Raw genomic sequence first — 17,112 nt, forward strand, 5'->3', positions numbered from 1 at the left:
TTCCATTAGTTTGCTTTTAATATAAGTGATTTGCCCCACTTAAAATGAAAAAAACAAAAACATTGCTGTTCATGAGATGCATAGTATGTTAAATATAAGAGTCCTGCTTTGGCCATGGTGAGACATGAGACAATTTCACCTTTCAGACATAACTTTTTGTTCACATTAAAACATTCACATTCTGCACAATGAAGTGTGTGCTCTAGCTTGTGATAGTGTATAAATTCTTGTAACTCTTTGTCTTAAAATATTTAATTACACAGTTTTTTCACGTCTGTCTTTTTTTCTCACCTCTCCAGTGGTTGTACGCTCGAGGTAGTCCAACTTCCATTCAGTCCACATTTTTCCCTCTGAAAACTCGCTTGCTACTTTGGCTTCGCTGCATGTTTTGCAGAGTAAACCTTTCTCACTCGAAAAAGAAAAAATCTCACCCAGTTTCACCACTTGTTCTTCTTTTTGCACAAGCTCCGACAGCCATTCCATCTTAAAAGAAGCGCATTTCTTTTTTTACTTTGGCTTGATGAGTGGATGTCCCACTGCTCGCTTAGCCATGATAGCGTGGTAGCTTTAGCGTCTCTTAACTCCGCCGTACTTTTCCTACCTAGCAAATCTGCACGGTGCCACAGCGCAAAGCACGTACACACAATAGCATGCGATGATTGGCTACGTAGCGTAAGTGAGCCGTATTGTATCATTGGCTGGACACCTGTGACTCACCGAGTTAGATCGTTATACGTTATTGGTCCATAGTTAAAACTGGTGTCTGAGCTCAATGTTTACGTTGGATTTTATTTTATGCGCTGCATAGATTTTATTGTGCGCTGAGAATGTGCGAGCAGTGCGCGATTGCGCAAGCACGCAGCTTAGAGGGAACATTGATGCCACGTCTACAACTACTTTAGGACAGGGCTAAGGTGTAGTGTTTGGTCTAGTGAAACAGAGAGAGAGTCCTCCCAGATGCAGATTTGTTCATACTAACATTTTCACCTGACTTTGCCTCATTGATGAAACTGCCAAATGAGGTCAAAGGTCACTCGGCACATTGAGACAATGACATCTGCAGGGTGTAGCATTGAATCTTTATGTATCTAAAATATTTCTGAACATTCTTGTAACCATTCTTTGTTATAATAGGTTATGCATGTCATGATTTTTAAAATGTTTTTATATGTATAAATGGGCAAATAGGCCAGATTTGTGTAATTTAGACTATGCAGTTTCCGACCAGCAGCAGAAAAGTATAAAACCTACATTTTCACTAACATAACCAACATAAAATGTAATTATTCATAAATATCATGTGTTAGGGAGGTCCAAGGATTGAAGTGCATGCACTTATTTTGCAGGAAAAAATTTGGGATTAAACGGGTTAATGTCCAGTTATCCTACTTAGTTAATATTGGATGTTGATAAGTTCAATAAAATTTTGTGAGGAAACTTTCCTTGAGTGCTCAAAACTTGAATAAATAGTAATAAGTACTAAAATAACCAGTTTTATTCCTGGTTCATGCAAACTTCATCAAGCTTCAACCCAGACACAGAGCCAATACCACATTAAATTTTTGTTCGTATTGTCACGACACTCTGTGTGCACCTAGTTTGAGTGAAAGGTGATGTGCATGAGCATGACGAGGTGCAAAACCTAAGAGATGCAGTCACGATAGTGTGGTAGGCTGGCAACAGCATGATTGGTGTGCACTCCCTGTTTTTCAGAAAGAACTCCAATCCTCCAGTAAAGTGCGCAGCAAAGTGGAGCGCAGTCTTGAGTTAATGGGGTATAAGAAACGCCTATTTAATTTGTTAAGAAGGCAACGCTTAGCCTGGCAGTGGGCAAGCAAAGCCTGTTGGTCTGCCAGGCTTGTGACTCACTGTGGGAAATCTGTCATACCTTTAACTTAACTTGAGCTGCAGTCATCATTGTAATTTTAGTGTTTGCCAACATTAAAATCACAAAATTACACAATAGCAATCAATCAATCAAATTTTATTTGTATAGCACATTTCAGCAGCAATTCGTTTCAAAGTGCTTTACATCATTACAAACACAGAAACACAATGCAACATAGAATCAACAATCAAAACACAGCATTAAGTCAAGTTCCATCAATAAATTTGTAATTGATTACATTTCAAATATAATTTTAAACAGGTGGGTTTTTAGTCGAGATTTAAAAGAAGTCAGTGTTTCAGCTGTTTTACACTTTTCTGGAAGTTTGTTCCAAATTTGTGGTGCATAGATGCTGAAAGCTGCTTCTCCTCGTTTGGTTCTGGTTCTGGGGATGCAGAGCAGAACCAGAACCAGAAGACCTGAGAGGTCTGGAAGGTTGATACAATAACAGCAGATCTTTAATGTATTGTGGTGCTAAGCTGTTCAGTGATTTATAAACTAACAACAGTATTTTAAAGTCTATTCTTTGAGCTACAGGGAGCCAGTGGAGGGACTTTAAAACTGGTGTTATGTGCTCTATCTTCCTGGTTTTAGTGAGAACGCAAGCAGCAGCGTTCTGGATCAGCTGAAGCTGTTTAATTGATTTGTTGGACAGACCTGTGAAGACACTGTTGCAGTAATCAATACGACTGAAGATAAACACATGAATGAGTTTCTCTAGATCTGGCTGAGACATTAGTCCTTTAATCCTGGAAATGTTCTTCAGGTGATAGAAGGCCAGCTTTGTGACTGTCTTTATGTGGCTCTGGAGGTTCAGGTCAGAGTCCATCACCACTCCTAGGTTTCGGGCCTGATTGCTGGTTTTCAGTTGTAATAACTAAAGCTGTGCATTGACTCTAGATCTATAACTCTAGATCGTTCCTCTTTAGGTCCAAAAATAATAACTTCAGTTTTGTTTCTGTTCAGCTGGAGAAGGTTTTGGCACATCCACACATTTATCTGTTCTAAGCATCTGTTCAGTGATTGGATGGGCTCTGAGTCACCTGGTGACATCGTAATGTAGAGCTGTGTGTCATCTGCATAGTTATGGTAGCTAATATTATTTCCTGTTATAACCTGAGCTAGTGGGAGCATATAAATATTGAATAAGAGGGGTCCTAGGGTTGAACCTTGGGGTACCCCACATGTGACCTTTGACCTCTTTGATGAGAAGTTTCCAATTGAAACAAAGAAATCCCTGTTCTTCATGTAAGATTCAAACCAGTTAAGCACTGGACCGGAGAGTCCGACCCAACTCTCCAGTCGATTCAGTAATATGTCATGGTCAACAGTGTCGAAAGTTGGACCAGAACCACAGTGCTGGTTCTGGTCCAACAGAACCAGCACTGTGGTTCTCCCACAGTCTGTATTTATATGGATGTCATTGAACACTTTTATGAGGGCGATCTCTGTGCTGTGGTGAGCACGAAAACCAGACTGGAAGGAGTCAAAGCGGTTGGTTATCGTTAGGAAGCTAGTTAATTGTTTACACACAGCTTTTTCAATAACTTTGCTGATGAATGGGAGGTTGGAGATCAGCCTGTAATTCTGCATTAGTGATTTGTCCAGATTGTTCTTCTTTATAAGTGGTTTGATTACTGCTGTTTTCAGAGCCTGGGGGAAAACGCCTGATGAGAGCAATGAGTTTACTATTTGGATCAGATCAGTAACAATAACAGGCAGGACTTTCTTAAAGAAATGTGTGGGTAAAACATCCAGACAGCAGGAACTTGAGCTTAGTTGACTTCTAATTTCCTGTAAGGTTTTATAATTAAGTAGTTGAAATTGGGTCATTTTTCCTGTATTTGTTTTGTTTGGGCACAGCATTGGTACTGGCTTTATAGTGGATGTACAGATTAATCCTCTGATTTTTTGAATTTTCTCTGAAAAGAAGCTGGAGAACTGGTTGCAGGCGGCAATACATTGGAATTCAGGCGGTAACGTCGTAGGAGGGTTTGTGATTCTGTGAACTGTTGCAAATAAAGCTTGAGCATTGTCAATGTTTTTGTTTATGATATCTGCAAAGAAATCCTCTCTTGCATGTTTTAGTGTTAAATGATAGTTACGTAGTCTTTCTTTATAGATGTCATAATGAACGTGAAGTTGAGTTTTACGCCATTTTTGTTCTGCCCTATGGCAGAGTTGTCTTGCAGTTCTAACTGTGCATTTCTCCATGGAGATTTCTTCCTACCAGACACGACCTTCATTTTAATTGGGGCAATGGAATCAATGATATCTGAAACTTTAGACTGAAAATCATTTACCAACTTATCTACATCATTACAGCTTAAGGGTGAGGAAGAGGAGTAGATTTGATTAAATGTTTCTGCTGTGTTTTCAGTGAGAGAACGTTTTGTGATGGTTGCTGTTTGTATAAGTGGGTTAAAGAATAAAGAACTTTCAAAGATAACAGCGAAGTGATCCGACAGGGCGACGTCAGTTACAGAGACATTGGAAATATTCACACCCTTACCGATAACCAGGTCCAGTGTGTGTCCTTGAGTGTGTGTTGCTTGTTTGACATGTTGTGTTAGACCAAAAGTCTCTAAAATATTAGCGAGCTTTTTTGCCCCTCTGTCTTGGGGGTTGTCAACATGAATGTTGAAATCACCAACAATTATTAAACAATCATAACCAATACATATGAGAGATAGAAGCTCATACAAGTCAGTAAAGAAATTTTCCACAAATGTTGGAGTTTTGTATAAAGTTACAGTCAAAGTTCGTTTGTGGCCTTTAATCTCAATTCCAAGATACTCAAAAGAGGTGAAGTGACTCAAAGAGATTTTACTACAATTTATGGTATTCTTAAATATTGAAGCCACGCCTCCTCCTTTTTTATGTTTTCTATTCTCACTGAAGAAATTGTAGTTAGGAGGCGCAGATTCAATTATTACGATTGGTTCATTATTGTCATTCAACCATGTTTCTTTTTTTTTACATATATATTTTTATTAGTTTTTCAGAATATAACATACATAAATCATACATGAGAGTATGAAGCATATACTGTATATATACATATACACATATTCGCGGAGACTTACATACACATGCATGTATGCAACAAAATCCTGTATGAAAGCAGTATACTCTTATCAATCCAGTAATAAAAATAAAGACGTACAGTAACGAAAAAAAAAGAAAGAAAAATTTATAATAACAAGTCAGGAAAATTATCCAAAGAGTTGATTACACTGCATTGAGTACAATTTCTGCTTACGGATGGTATTATCTGTCCGTAAGGGCATAGGTGGCATACTATGAAACTGAGCGAGTGTCGGGGTCGACGTTGGATCGAGAAAGATAGTCCAAAACCGGCTGCCATATACTACAGAACTTATTAGAGAAACCCACAACATCATATCGTAGCTTCTCCAAATGGAGAATCTCAGTAAAGTCGCTCAACCACATTTTAAACTGAGGAACCTTGTCAGTTTTCCAAAGTCTCAATATTACTTTTTTGGCTATTACCATTCCATACACCACTGTCATTTGCATAGAAATGCTGCAGTTCCTCAAAGAAGGAGAGTGTCCAAACAATGCAATCTGGGGGTCAGGAACCAACGCGCATCCATAAACCTTAGAAAACAAGTTGAAAATCTCACACCAATAATGAAAGAGCTTGGGGCATGTCCAGAACAAATGAGATAGGGAGCCATCCACAGACTTACATTTATCACATTTTGAAGATGTCGAAGGAAATATTCTGTGCAGTTTAATTTTAGAATAGTGAAGTCTATGAAACACCTTGAACTGAATTAACTGGAGTCTTACATTGATAGAGCAGGTCCGAATCCTCCCAAGATGTCAAGATGGCGCCGGCGCAGCTGGCTGCCTGCAGACAGACGCAGCTCCCGTCGTGTGTGTTTGTCTGTGTATATTTGCTGTAACCGATTAAGGATCCGTGCTTGAAGAACCCATGGATCATCAGTTGGGCTTTCCACAATGGCTGGATGTGGTTCTGTCGATGTTCTCCGCGTTCTTCTGCTACTTTTTATACTCTTGGTTGCGGAGAACCTCGCCGAGCGGAGTAGCAGCATTGTTTGCTCGCATGAACGGCTGATTGCGTTGTGTGGGCCTCTGCTGCTGCCCGGAGACGGGCCTGTGGTCCCGGAGGAGTTACGGAGGAGACGATGGGGCTGTGGGTCTGGAGTTAAACGGAGGTAGAAGAGGAGACGGTGCAGGCCAGCGGTACCGGCGATTATTGTGGGGAACGTGAGGTCTTTGGGAAATAGGACAGACGAACTCACGGCACTGGTTAGGACCCAGAAGGAGTACTGGGAGTGCAGTATCTTCTGCTTCATGGAAACCTGGCTGCACTCGCTTATTCCGGAATACAGCGTGGAGGTCCCTGGATTTTCCTTGTTGCGGGGGACAGGGACTTTTCCAAGAGTCGGAAGAAGAGGGGTGGCGGGATTGCACTTTATGTGAGTGAGAGGTGGTGTAATCCCGGTCATGTTAACGTGAAGGAACAGATTTGTAGCCCGGATATTGAACTTCTGGCTGTGGGAATGCGGCCGTGTTATTTACCGAGGGAGTTTACGTCCGCCATTTTGATCGCTGTTTACATTCCCCCATCAGCTGATGCAGCGGTGGCCTGTGACGTCATCAGCTTTACCACAGCCAAACTCCAGACTCAACACCCGGACGTTTTTATTGTGTCTTGTCTCTTGTCTTGTCTCTATGCTGTAACTGCGAAGTAATTTCCCTGCTGGGAGGAATGCACCGGATGCAGCAGCCTCCAGGCATCAACCAGATTTGTTGAGGTCATAAGGGTGTTCAAAACCGCAGAGGAGGAGGAGGGAGGCTGCCTTGATCGAGTTGATCTATCCAGGTAGTTGTCTAGCACACAGTTAAAATCCCCTCCCAAAATTAGATGAGTATCAGCCAGGTCAGGAAGCAAATTAAATATTTTTCTAAAGAAGCCCAGGTCATCAAAATTAGGGCCATATACGTTAAGAAGCGTGACATGAAAGGAGTATAAATAGCCCGTTACCAATATAAATCTACCATTTGGGTCACAGTGGAAATATGTCTAAAAGGAACTGTTCTACGAATCAGAATTGCCACCCCTCGAGCTTTACCTGAAAAAGTAGACTGGAAAATTTGGTTTGCCCAACTGCATCTCAATAATAGAATAGAATAGAATTACTTTATTCATCCCAGCAGGGAAATTATTTCGCAGTTACAGCCTCTCCCTTCCTGGTCTTATGTGTGTTTCTTGAAGGTATACAATGTCCGCTGATAAGGACTTTAAGTGAGAAAATACTTTAGCCCTTTTTAGGACATGCCCCAAACCTCTGACATTCCAACTGGTAAGTTTATGCCACCGCCCTGTAATGACGTGTTATGGTACACAGAAAATTTTCAACAGAATGGCCTCAAAGCACTCATGTGTTAGCCTGACAGTGTATTGCAACAAGTAAAATACTTTTTGAACAAGAAAACCAAACAAAAAAGTTACCCCCCATCCCACTTTCCCAAACAAAGCGAGAATAAAAACCCCACATAGCAAAATAGAGGAAGCCGGGCCCTATGGGCCATACAAATACCGAACTAACTCCGCAAAAAGGCTCCTCTATCCACTCAAATTTGACAGACTGAGATTATGGTACAAACATTCAGCTGTTATAAAAGCTATTCCGGTCCCCAATGACCCAAAACAATGAGCACATACCACAGTGGCTCTAACCTCCAGATACTCAGTGACTTTGTAAGGATTGTGCAAAGATCTCTGCATCCCGCGGCGAGGAGAACGTCTTATCTGTAGAGCCAACGGTGACCCACAAGTGTGCAGGATACAGGACCCCGCACCTCGCTCCAGAATCCTGGAGCCGCTTCTTCACCGCATCAAAAGCCTGCCGCTGCTTCATCACCTCTGCTGGGTAGTCAGGGAAAATGTAGATCGGCTTCCCCTTGAAACTGAGGGGGAACTGTTGACGGGCCAGTCGAAGAATCGTCTCCTTCACATGGAAGTAGTGAATTCGTGCTATCATTACCCGCGGCCGCGCGCCATCACCAGGCAGCCTGCTTCCCAGCCGATGCGCCCGGTCCACCTCCAGCTGTGTATGAAACTGATCCACACCAAGCAGTTCCGGAATGAGCTTCATCAGAAAATCTCTAGGACGTCCATCCTCGATCTTTTCCGGCAGCCCAATAATTTTAATATTCTGCCTCCTGGACCGAGCCTCAAGATCGATCACCTTCACGCAGAGAGCCTCGTTCTCTGCCTGGATCCTAGCACAGGTCCCCTCCAGCTTGGAAAGGCGGCCCTCGTGATTGGGGCCGCCTCTGAAGCATCTTCCACCTCTTTAATCCGGTCAACAAGGTTTAATAACATTGCTTGGGTCGAAGCGAGAGTTGCTTCAAGATCATTAAATCTATCGTTCATTATCTTATTCATGTTATTTATTGCCGCGAGGACGGTAGCGGATCCCGCATCATGCTCACATGCTGAATCAGCGCCCGCCACGGTTGTAGCTTGCTTAGCTAGCCCCAGCACGTGCTGCTCCTTCTCCGTCTCTTCTGAAGCCTTATCTTGCTTCAGAAGAGACCTTTATCCGCCTTGGGTTTAGTCATCTTCAATGTCAAGACAGATGGTCGAAGCACAGGGGAACCGAAATATGAGTGGAAAATCAAAATAAATAAGAAATTACTTTTAAGTGGTGAGGAGCCCGGAAAAACACGTCTACTCCATACGGTGCTCACTAGCGCCCCCCATTCAACCATGTTTCTGTCAGAAACATAACATCGATATTATGCTCAGTGATGAAATCATTAATTAATAGAGCTTTAGCACAGAGAGATCTTGTATTTAAAAGAGCTAGTTTAAGTGACTTGAAGGCCAAGAGTTCTTCAGTCTGAGGTTCCTTTAGGCAGCGGAGCAGTCTATGGTTTGAATTAGGTCCGCTGTATTTTATGTTTCTGCTTTTTGTAAATCTTCTTGTAGTGATCCGGACAGGTAATGTCCTGTTCTGCAGTGCTGGGGGGCCAGACACATTCTGGAGTAAGACGGGTGTAAAGATAAAATCTGGACCACGGCCTCAGACCTCAAGAAACGCCGAGTGATGGATCCTCTGGGAAGTTAGAGTCAGGTGGCTTAAATGAAGTGAGGTCTGCTATGTGAGCGCTAAGGAGAGTCGTCCCAAGTAAAACCTGTTGATTCAATCCATCTGTAAATTTAAGAAACTCCGGTCCAGAAGACATTTCTTCATGTGTATCTTGTGAATCCTGTGAATTAGTGGGTGAGCAGAGAGGGAGGGGGGAAGGAGGAAGGGAACCACTCGCTCTGTCTTCAGTCGATGTTGTATCAGCTTGTTTTGAAACTGGTTGCTCCTGATAAGAAGAGGGTTCCATCCTAGTCAGACATCCTTGAGCCTGTTCTTCTGAAGCGATGATCAAATTGCTGTCCTTGTTGATAAAATGAAAGAGGTTTGCAGTGAGTAGCTTTGTCCCATGTTTATTAAGATTTCGTCCGCCTCTTCCAAAAAGGTGAAAGCGCTGCCAATAGATCCAGAGGTTATCGATGAAGGTCACTGAGCTGGCAGAGCAGGTTTTAATCAGCCATTTGTTTATCATGTCCAGCCTGGAGTGTTTTTCGTCTCCCCATTCAGGTGATGGAATTGAACCACTGAGAAATAACTTCATTTTTAATTTTCCCATAGTGTTCAGAAGAATATTAAAGTCCTTTTTCAGAATCTCAGATTTCTGCTTTGCCAGATCGTTGGCTCCAACATGCACATCTACAGTAAAGACTCAATATCTGGCTGATCAGTGGTTAGCGAAAGAACTTTACGAGTTAAATCAGATACAGTGTCACCAGGAAAAGAAATCACTCTCGTTTTCTTGGGATTGCAAACGTGACTGATTCCATTTACTGCCTCATCTCCAACAATAAGCACTGTTGGCATACCTTTCGTTTTCCTGGTGGTCGCTTTGTCTGTTGGGGCTTTGGGGGTGGATGTGATGGTTTTGCCTCATTGTTGATGTTTGAAGGCGAGGTTTCACTCAGAGGCTCAGGCTGGAGTACAGAAAATCTGTTTTTCAGTGGGATTCCCACAAAGTCAGAATGTTTTGAGGCTCGGGCCTCAAAACGCTTTGTCCTTGGGAGCGCGGTCGGTGGAACCGTTTTGGTTGCAGCTGTTTGTTTATTTTTCTTTGGTGGAGCAGGTGTTGAAGGTGGGTTTCGGCTCAGAGCCGGCCACGGTGATTCATCCAGGTGAGGGGTTCTCCCTGTCAGTCGCCTCATTGGATCTGCAGTGTGAGACTTTTGCTTCGGCTCGGTACCCAGAGCGTTCCAGGGTGAGCTGCTTGATGCGAGGCGTACGACCTCTCCGTTGATTTGAGGAAGAGTTGTCTCATTTCCAGTTAGCGTTGATTTCAAAGTTCACCTCCAGCAGTTTGATCTTCCCTTCTATAGTCTGAAGTCGTTGTATAATACTGCTAATGTCCTTGGGGTCGGCCGGAGGCATTTTGTCCTGGTTCAACTTGGAGATGAAGAAAGTAAGGCAAAAATAAAAGTAAGAAAATCCCCCAGTCCTTAGGTTTGAAGTAATCCAGTTATGATGTCGATAATGTAAATATAACTATAAAAACTGTCACTTTAAAAATAACTCAGGCAAAGTTATCAGTAAGGACGGGAGAGAGCAGGACAAGCTGTTCCTCCTTCAGCTGCCACAGACAAATGTGTTAATGGACTGTGCTGTGTCTGTCTAAATTGTTTAGGAGTGAGTTGTTGTTTGTCCTTTGTGTATCTGTGTTGTCATGTGATGAACTAGTGAGCTGTCCAGGGTAATTCTCAAAGGAAAAGCTAGGAACAGAGCTAACATTTAGACCTGCTAACTAACTCAGTTCTATGACTACCTGCATTGCTCAGAGACACATCAGTGGCAGGTCAAATGTGAGTTACGTGGTCTCTTTCAAGTGTGAAACTGATTCTTAAAGCTAACCATAAATACTTTATGTTTAACACTTTTTGTGTGTGTGTGTGTGTGTTTTTTTTTTTGAACAGTTCCTCTCCATATACGCAAGAGAATGGGATGCCTCTGCATATTCAGCCCCCAGTGTTGGATTTTGGGACACAGTAAGTGCTGCTTTTGCTGAGCTACAGTTACAGTCATCATTGACTGGAGACATGACAAGATATCCAAACTTCAACAAATGTAATAATATCTACCCCTCATAAAATTGATAGCATCCATTTGTTTTGTCCCTGATGGAGATTATGACATCCAAATCAGGGCCCCTCCTTCTTAAAGGGAACTACAGCTAGTTATAAAAATAGACCTTATTTTGGAAATATTTATCTTGGATGTAAAATAAATACAGTAATAATACGGAAAGAAATATTCCTATAATATAAGTATAACAGTATATAAGTATTAAAAGATGAGACAGTGAAGAAGACGATGTCAGGAGGAGGAAGAGGATCACTGGGAGATTCTGGGAATCTACATCCAAACATGGAGCTGAGGCCTCTCCTGAAGAGCCATCTGCCTAAAATAATAAAAGTAATTAAAGCTGCAAGCAGCCTCGGGCGGCCCTCGCAGCAAGCGCCGCTCCGGCCTATTGGCCACCGCGGGGGTTCCAGCCACCGCAGAAGCTCTCGCACAGTTTCCAGAGCCACAGCCCGCTTCCCACCGCAGAAGCTCCGCCGCAGTTTCCAGCACCGCCGCCCGCCAGCCGCTGCAGAAGCTGTCGCGCATTTTCCCCGCCCGTCCACCGGGCGACACACGTGAATGCGTTCGGCAGCGCTCCCCGACGACTGTCAAAAAATCTGGTGCAGATCGGTCGATGCATCGAGGAGACACAGCCGATGTATTAACTTAGGGGGCGCAGTGGAGTCAAATTACATTTCAAACCCATTGGGCTCTTTAGAGGTGAACAAAGGTCATACATATCCAGTTTGGCGCCAATCGGATGATCCATGTGTGAATTAGAGCCAAACGTATGAATATGGCGAGGGACTGATATTCGCCATTTGGCCACGCCCACACGGTTCAGCCAGCAGCGAGCATTGACAGAGTTTATCATCCGAATCATCTGCATTAGGTCAAAAGAGCCATAAACAGAGCTTTCCACGGAAAAAAACGGCACTTCCTGTTCTGAGGGGGCGGGGCTTAGATGACGTCATAATATGATGACGTAGGATCGACGGGCATCCCACCAGGATCACTCAGGCCAAGTTTGATGCAGCTCGGTCAAAATATGTGGAATGTAGAGGCAAACGTATACGAACGGCGTTGCCGCCATTGAAAACTCTTGGCACTTTAAAGCAAGCGAGACCAACTTCCTATCTGTCATCCAACACAGAATCACCTTGATTAGGTCAAGAGAGCCATAGATGAAAGTTTCCAAGGAAAAAATAGCACTTCCTGTTGTGAGGGGGCGGGGCTTAGATGACGTCATAATATGATGACGTAGGTCCGACGGGCATCCCACTAGGATCACTCAGGCCAAGTTTGGTGCAGAAGCTATCGACCGTTCACAGTAAAATATGAGACTTCCTGTTGTCAGGGGGCGTGGCCTAAGTGATGTCATCATTTAACCATTGGATATTATTGGACACCCGATGACGATCAATCACTGAACGTTTGGTGTTTCTGTGAGTTTTTGTGTTAGAAATACCAATTTTTCATTTTTTCCTCTTCATTACAACATTGAACTGTCATTCCGTAGGGTAATGCTGCCCTCTGGTGTCGAATTACTGAAATAGTTTCATTATTTAAGTAATTCGACACCAGAGGGCAGCATTACCCTACACATGACAAGGATCCCCTTTGTAATTACATATTACACAGTCGATCACAGGGGAACTTTGAGCCTTGCTAACCCCCCTTCCGCTTGTTCAAATGTCACCATTTTGATAACTTTGAGTTGGACATGCCTTATGATCAGACTGACCGAGTTTGAAGCCGATCAATCGAAATCCCTAGGAGGAGTTCGATCAAATGCAAAGGCTGTAAACGGCCAAAATAGGGTCCAAAATGGACCTTCAATCCAAAATGGCCGACTTCCTGTTGGGTTTAGAGCATGTCTCCAAGAGACATTTTTGTACGTCCTGACAAGATACACATGTGTACCAAGTTTCGTAATTCTAAGTTAAAGCATGGCTTGGGGCTGATTTTTCAAAATATTCTAGGGGACTCTATAGAGAAATTAGGCCACGCCCACCAAATTTCGCTATGGATTCCTGTTGGCGGGTGGATAAGGATCCATCCTAGTGAGTTTGGAGCAGCTCACCCCGAAACTGTGGAATTCAGAGCCAAACGAAATTCGACGGCGTTCGCAACGCCGCCACGCCCACCTGCTTCATCGCAGCCAGTTGGGGTTGGAATCCCCAACACACCAACATGTCTTCTGTCTCTGGACACAGTTTCATGTTGATTAGGTCAAAGGGCTAAGATAGCGACCGTTCACAGTAAAACATTACACTTCCTGCTCTCAGGGGGCGTGCCCTATGTAAAAAAGAAATTTCACCACAGTGTATTTTAGGACACCCGATGACGATCAATCACTGAAAGTTTGGTCCCTCTATGTGTTTTTGTATAGGAAATATAAGAGTTTCGTGTTTCATGGCGAGTAGGTGAACTTTGACCCCTGGTAACCCCCCTTCAACATGCTCCAAAACTCACCAATTTGATAACTTTAAATCAAACATGCCTTATGATCAGACTGACCGAGTTTGAAGCCGATCAATCAAAATCCCTAGGAGGAGTTCGATCAAATACGAAGGCTGTAAACGTCAAAATCGAGGTCCAAAATGGACATTCAATACAAAATGGCCGACTTCCTGTGATAGTTGGCTTATAACAATAAATGTAAGTTCTGAGTCTTTTGGTGAGCTCTACAAGTGTACCAAATTTCATGTCTCTACGATGAAGTACATTCATACCATTGTGTCAACAGAAAATTGCTAGTTGCCGCCGTTGAGCAATTTTTTTTGCGATTTTTGTGACAACCTTAAAATTCAAAATTTTAAAATTTTCTAGTCGCGACCGCCAAGTTTGGTGAGTTTTTGAATATGATAAAGCCCCCAAAAAGGCGCCTCTTTGGGGGGGCAGAATCGTAATAATAAGAAACAGTACAGATACAATAGGCCTTCGCAGCGCTTTGCTGCTCGGGCCTAAATAATAATTTAAAAAGTTCACACAGCACGTAAGAAGCCAATCAAAGGGAAGTGCTTATTCACACACACAAATATTTTTCTTAATATAAATTTACAAACTAAAACAATTTAGTGGAAGGGAATATTAGTAATTGGTATTGGAAGAAAACACTGTGGTGAATATTCTCTTAAGATATTCTGAAAATAATATTTTCAGAACTCTCTAGAGAAGAATATTATATTTTGATACATTTATCAAACAGCACATATACAAACATATGAAACACTTCATATCACACTTTTAGCCACTACAAACAGATAACATGCAGCAAAGAAGGCACACTCCACCCGCCCTCTGAGCCTGGAGCCGCCTGGCCCCATTAGCGGAGCTACGCTGCTCTAAAAACTCTGGAGCATATTTCAAATAAGACTAATTTTGCATGAAATAATTGCATAGATGAACCTGTGATTGCTACTTTCTAGCCCAAAAACATCTTAAAATTACTTTTTGTGACAAATTAATAGTGTACTCACTTCTATTTACCACTGCTGCTGATGCAGTATAATGGAGGCCATCTTGCCCAGGTCTGGAGATAAGGCAGGTATCAAAGGCAAATGTCTATGGGAGGCATGGCAGCAGGCTAGTGTAGAAAGTAACGCCCTGAGCTCTGCCCTTTCAAAATAAAAAAAATTAGCTAAAAAGTCAGGGTAACCAATTTTCTCGTTTAACCAGATGTCCGGTATTATTTGTTGCTCATAGGAACATTACTTAAACTGATTTGTGGTGGGCAGAAAATACTACAGTATACAGCGTGAAACGATCAAGATGGTCTGTTTGCAGACTGTAGAATGTTTATGTGTGATACCCTGTGTAAGCCGGACAGAAAGAACTTCTGTTAAAAATGAAATCATGAAAATCGAACTTGAGTGCTCGTTATCCGTTTTTTCCATTTTCCTTTTGTGCACTAAATGGAAAATCGGAAAACGAGCCGAGCTGAGCTTTTATCCGATTTCCGATTTTGGTTTAAAAAAAGCGAGTCTATTTTTTTATTTATTTATTTCATTTTTCATTTCAAACGAAAAAACGAACTGCCACGGACCCGGCTCAGCTTGTTTTCCGATTTCCCATTTAGTTCACAAAACGGAAATGGAAAAAACGGATAATGAGCGCTCAATTTCGATTTTTCATGATTTCATTTTTGACAAGTGGTCTGACTCGGAAGTTCTCTCTGCCCTGCACACTTTAAACACTCTTCTAAAGCGGCAATTAATGCAAGTATAATTAATTTCATAATGATAGATACCTCCACAGAGCTTATATTCTACCTTCGTTTTGTATTCAAAGCTAAGCTTGGCTTCTGAATGTAACTTCTGATTCAGTAAATGGTTAATGGCCTAGTCCACCCAATTTTTTACAACCTTGAGAGTCTTTAATCTGCTCTAGGTTAAAAACTACAATTCAAGACACTCAAACCGCGACAAGAACATTCTACCAGTCATTCAAACCCTACAGTTTTTTAAGTGTTTCCTTTATGAATAGCATTAGCATACCAGTTGTAAGAGCCATATGAATTAAATACGTGACAGGTGAGCACGTGGCTTTGACACTTAGGTGGTGGGTGTGTCGAGGTGGGCGTGACCGTCACCAGGTATGAATGGCGCACTGGTTCGTGTGTATCAGGAAGTTAGGTGCGCGTCATGATTTCTGTTGACCGTTTTACGTCAATAGTAATAAAATTATGTTAGTTCTTATGCATTATTGACCTTGTCAGACTGTGTCTCAGTCCTTGTCTCAACGTTCAAACCAAGAAACTCTAAAAATAAACCAATCATTGATTGAACAAAGAAGTGACCTGGAGTTGGTTTGAAACTCGCGTCAGACAGAAAACATTCTCTGAATTTAACCCAGTGCGGCCCTCTACCACCACAAATTGTTGCCTCACATTTACCAATTATAAAATGTTATGTCACAAACACGCCTGGAAAAAAGTATGATTATCCAAAATATGCACTAAAAATGTAGCTATTTCCCATAGCTACCAAGGAGGAAAAGTTTGAAATTGTGCGCCAATGTTATGAGATTATTAAAAGCTTAGCTTAATAAATGATTATCTAGGAAGACAATTAGGGCCATGGAAAAAAGTCAGAATTCTGATTTTAATCTCAAAATTCAGATTTTCTTTTCTCTCAGAATTCTGACCTTAATCTAAAGAAATAATAATGCTGGTGTTAGCTAAATGTTATGGGGTCCTATAATCCTCTTCTGTGGTTTATCACCACATGATACTTTTTCACACTTTTATCAGTGAAGTATGACTGTCCAACAAAATATGAAAACCTTTGTTTCCTTCATGATATTTGCTTATAAATTATTGGTCTCGATTAAACATAATGAACAACTTTTGAGTTGATTCTCTCCATTATTCCTTTATAAGCAAGAAACAAAAGAATTATTTCATATAAAAATTTTATCAACCTGTATCTAGCCAGTTGGTGCTTTACAACTGGATGATTTATTTACAATACTTACTAGACACTTACCAAACTTATTTTCTCTTATTATCATCAGATTGTAAACTCATATCTTATAAAATAAACATAAACATTCATAAAAATGAATTTATTAGAACAACAAACGAGCAGATATTCAGCCCATGTTCGAGGAATTATGAACAAATATTCTTTTAGTTTAAGTATATGAAACGGTGAAGGAGACGGTGAAGAAGACGATGTCAGGAGGAGGAAGAGGATCACTGGGAGATTCGGGAAGCTCCATCCAAACCTGGAGCTGAGGCCTCTCCTGAAGAGCTACCTGTCTGAAACAATAAAAAATAATTTTAAAAAAAGTTCACACTGCACTTCAGAAGTCAATTGAAGCCAAGAATATATTTCACATACAACAAAAAAAAATTATACGTATTTACAAACTTGAAAACATCCATGAGGAAGGGAATATTAGTAACTGGAATTGGAAGAAAACACTGTGCAAAATATCTTCAGTGACTTGCAGAGATCAGGCTGCAGTTTGCGGGTAAGACTCACTCCAGCCGCCCGCTGAGCCTGGAGCCTCCTGGCC

At 41.8% G+C, this 17,112-nt stretch overlaps 1 protein-coding gene across 2 annotated transcripts in view; it reads left to right on the top strand.

The window, feature by feature from the left end:
- The window catches only part of tmem131l (transmembrane 131 like), an 85,894-nt gene that overhangs the window by 22,923 nt on the left and 45,859 nt on the right, over nt 1-17,112 (top strand). For both annotated transcript variants that reach the window (XM_028019100.1, XM_028019101.1), the window contains exon 4: nt 10,941-11,012. In XM_028019100.1, coding sequence (XP_027874901.1) covers nt 10,941-11,012 — 72 coding nt within the window. The remainder of the gene's footprint in view (nt 1-10,940; nt 11,013-17,112) is intronic.

The sequence above is a fragment of the Xiphophorus couchianus genome, chromosome 5, assembly GCF_001444195.1.
Source record: "Xiphophorus couchianus chromosome 5, X_couchianus-1.0, whole genome shotgun sequence".
Lineage (NCBI taxonomy): Eukaryota > Metazoa > Chordata > Actinopteri > Cyprinodontiformes > Poeciliidae > Xiphophorus > Xiphophorus couchianus.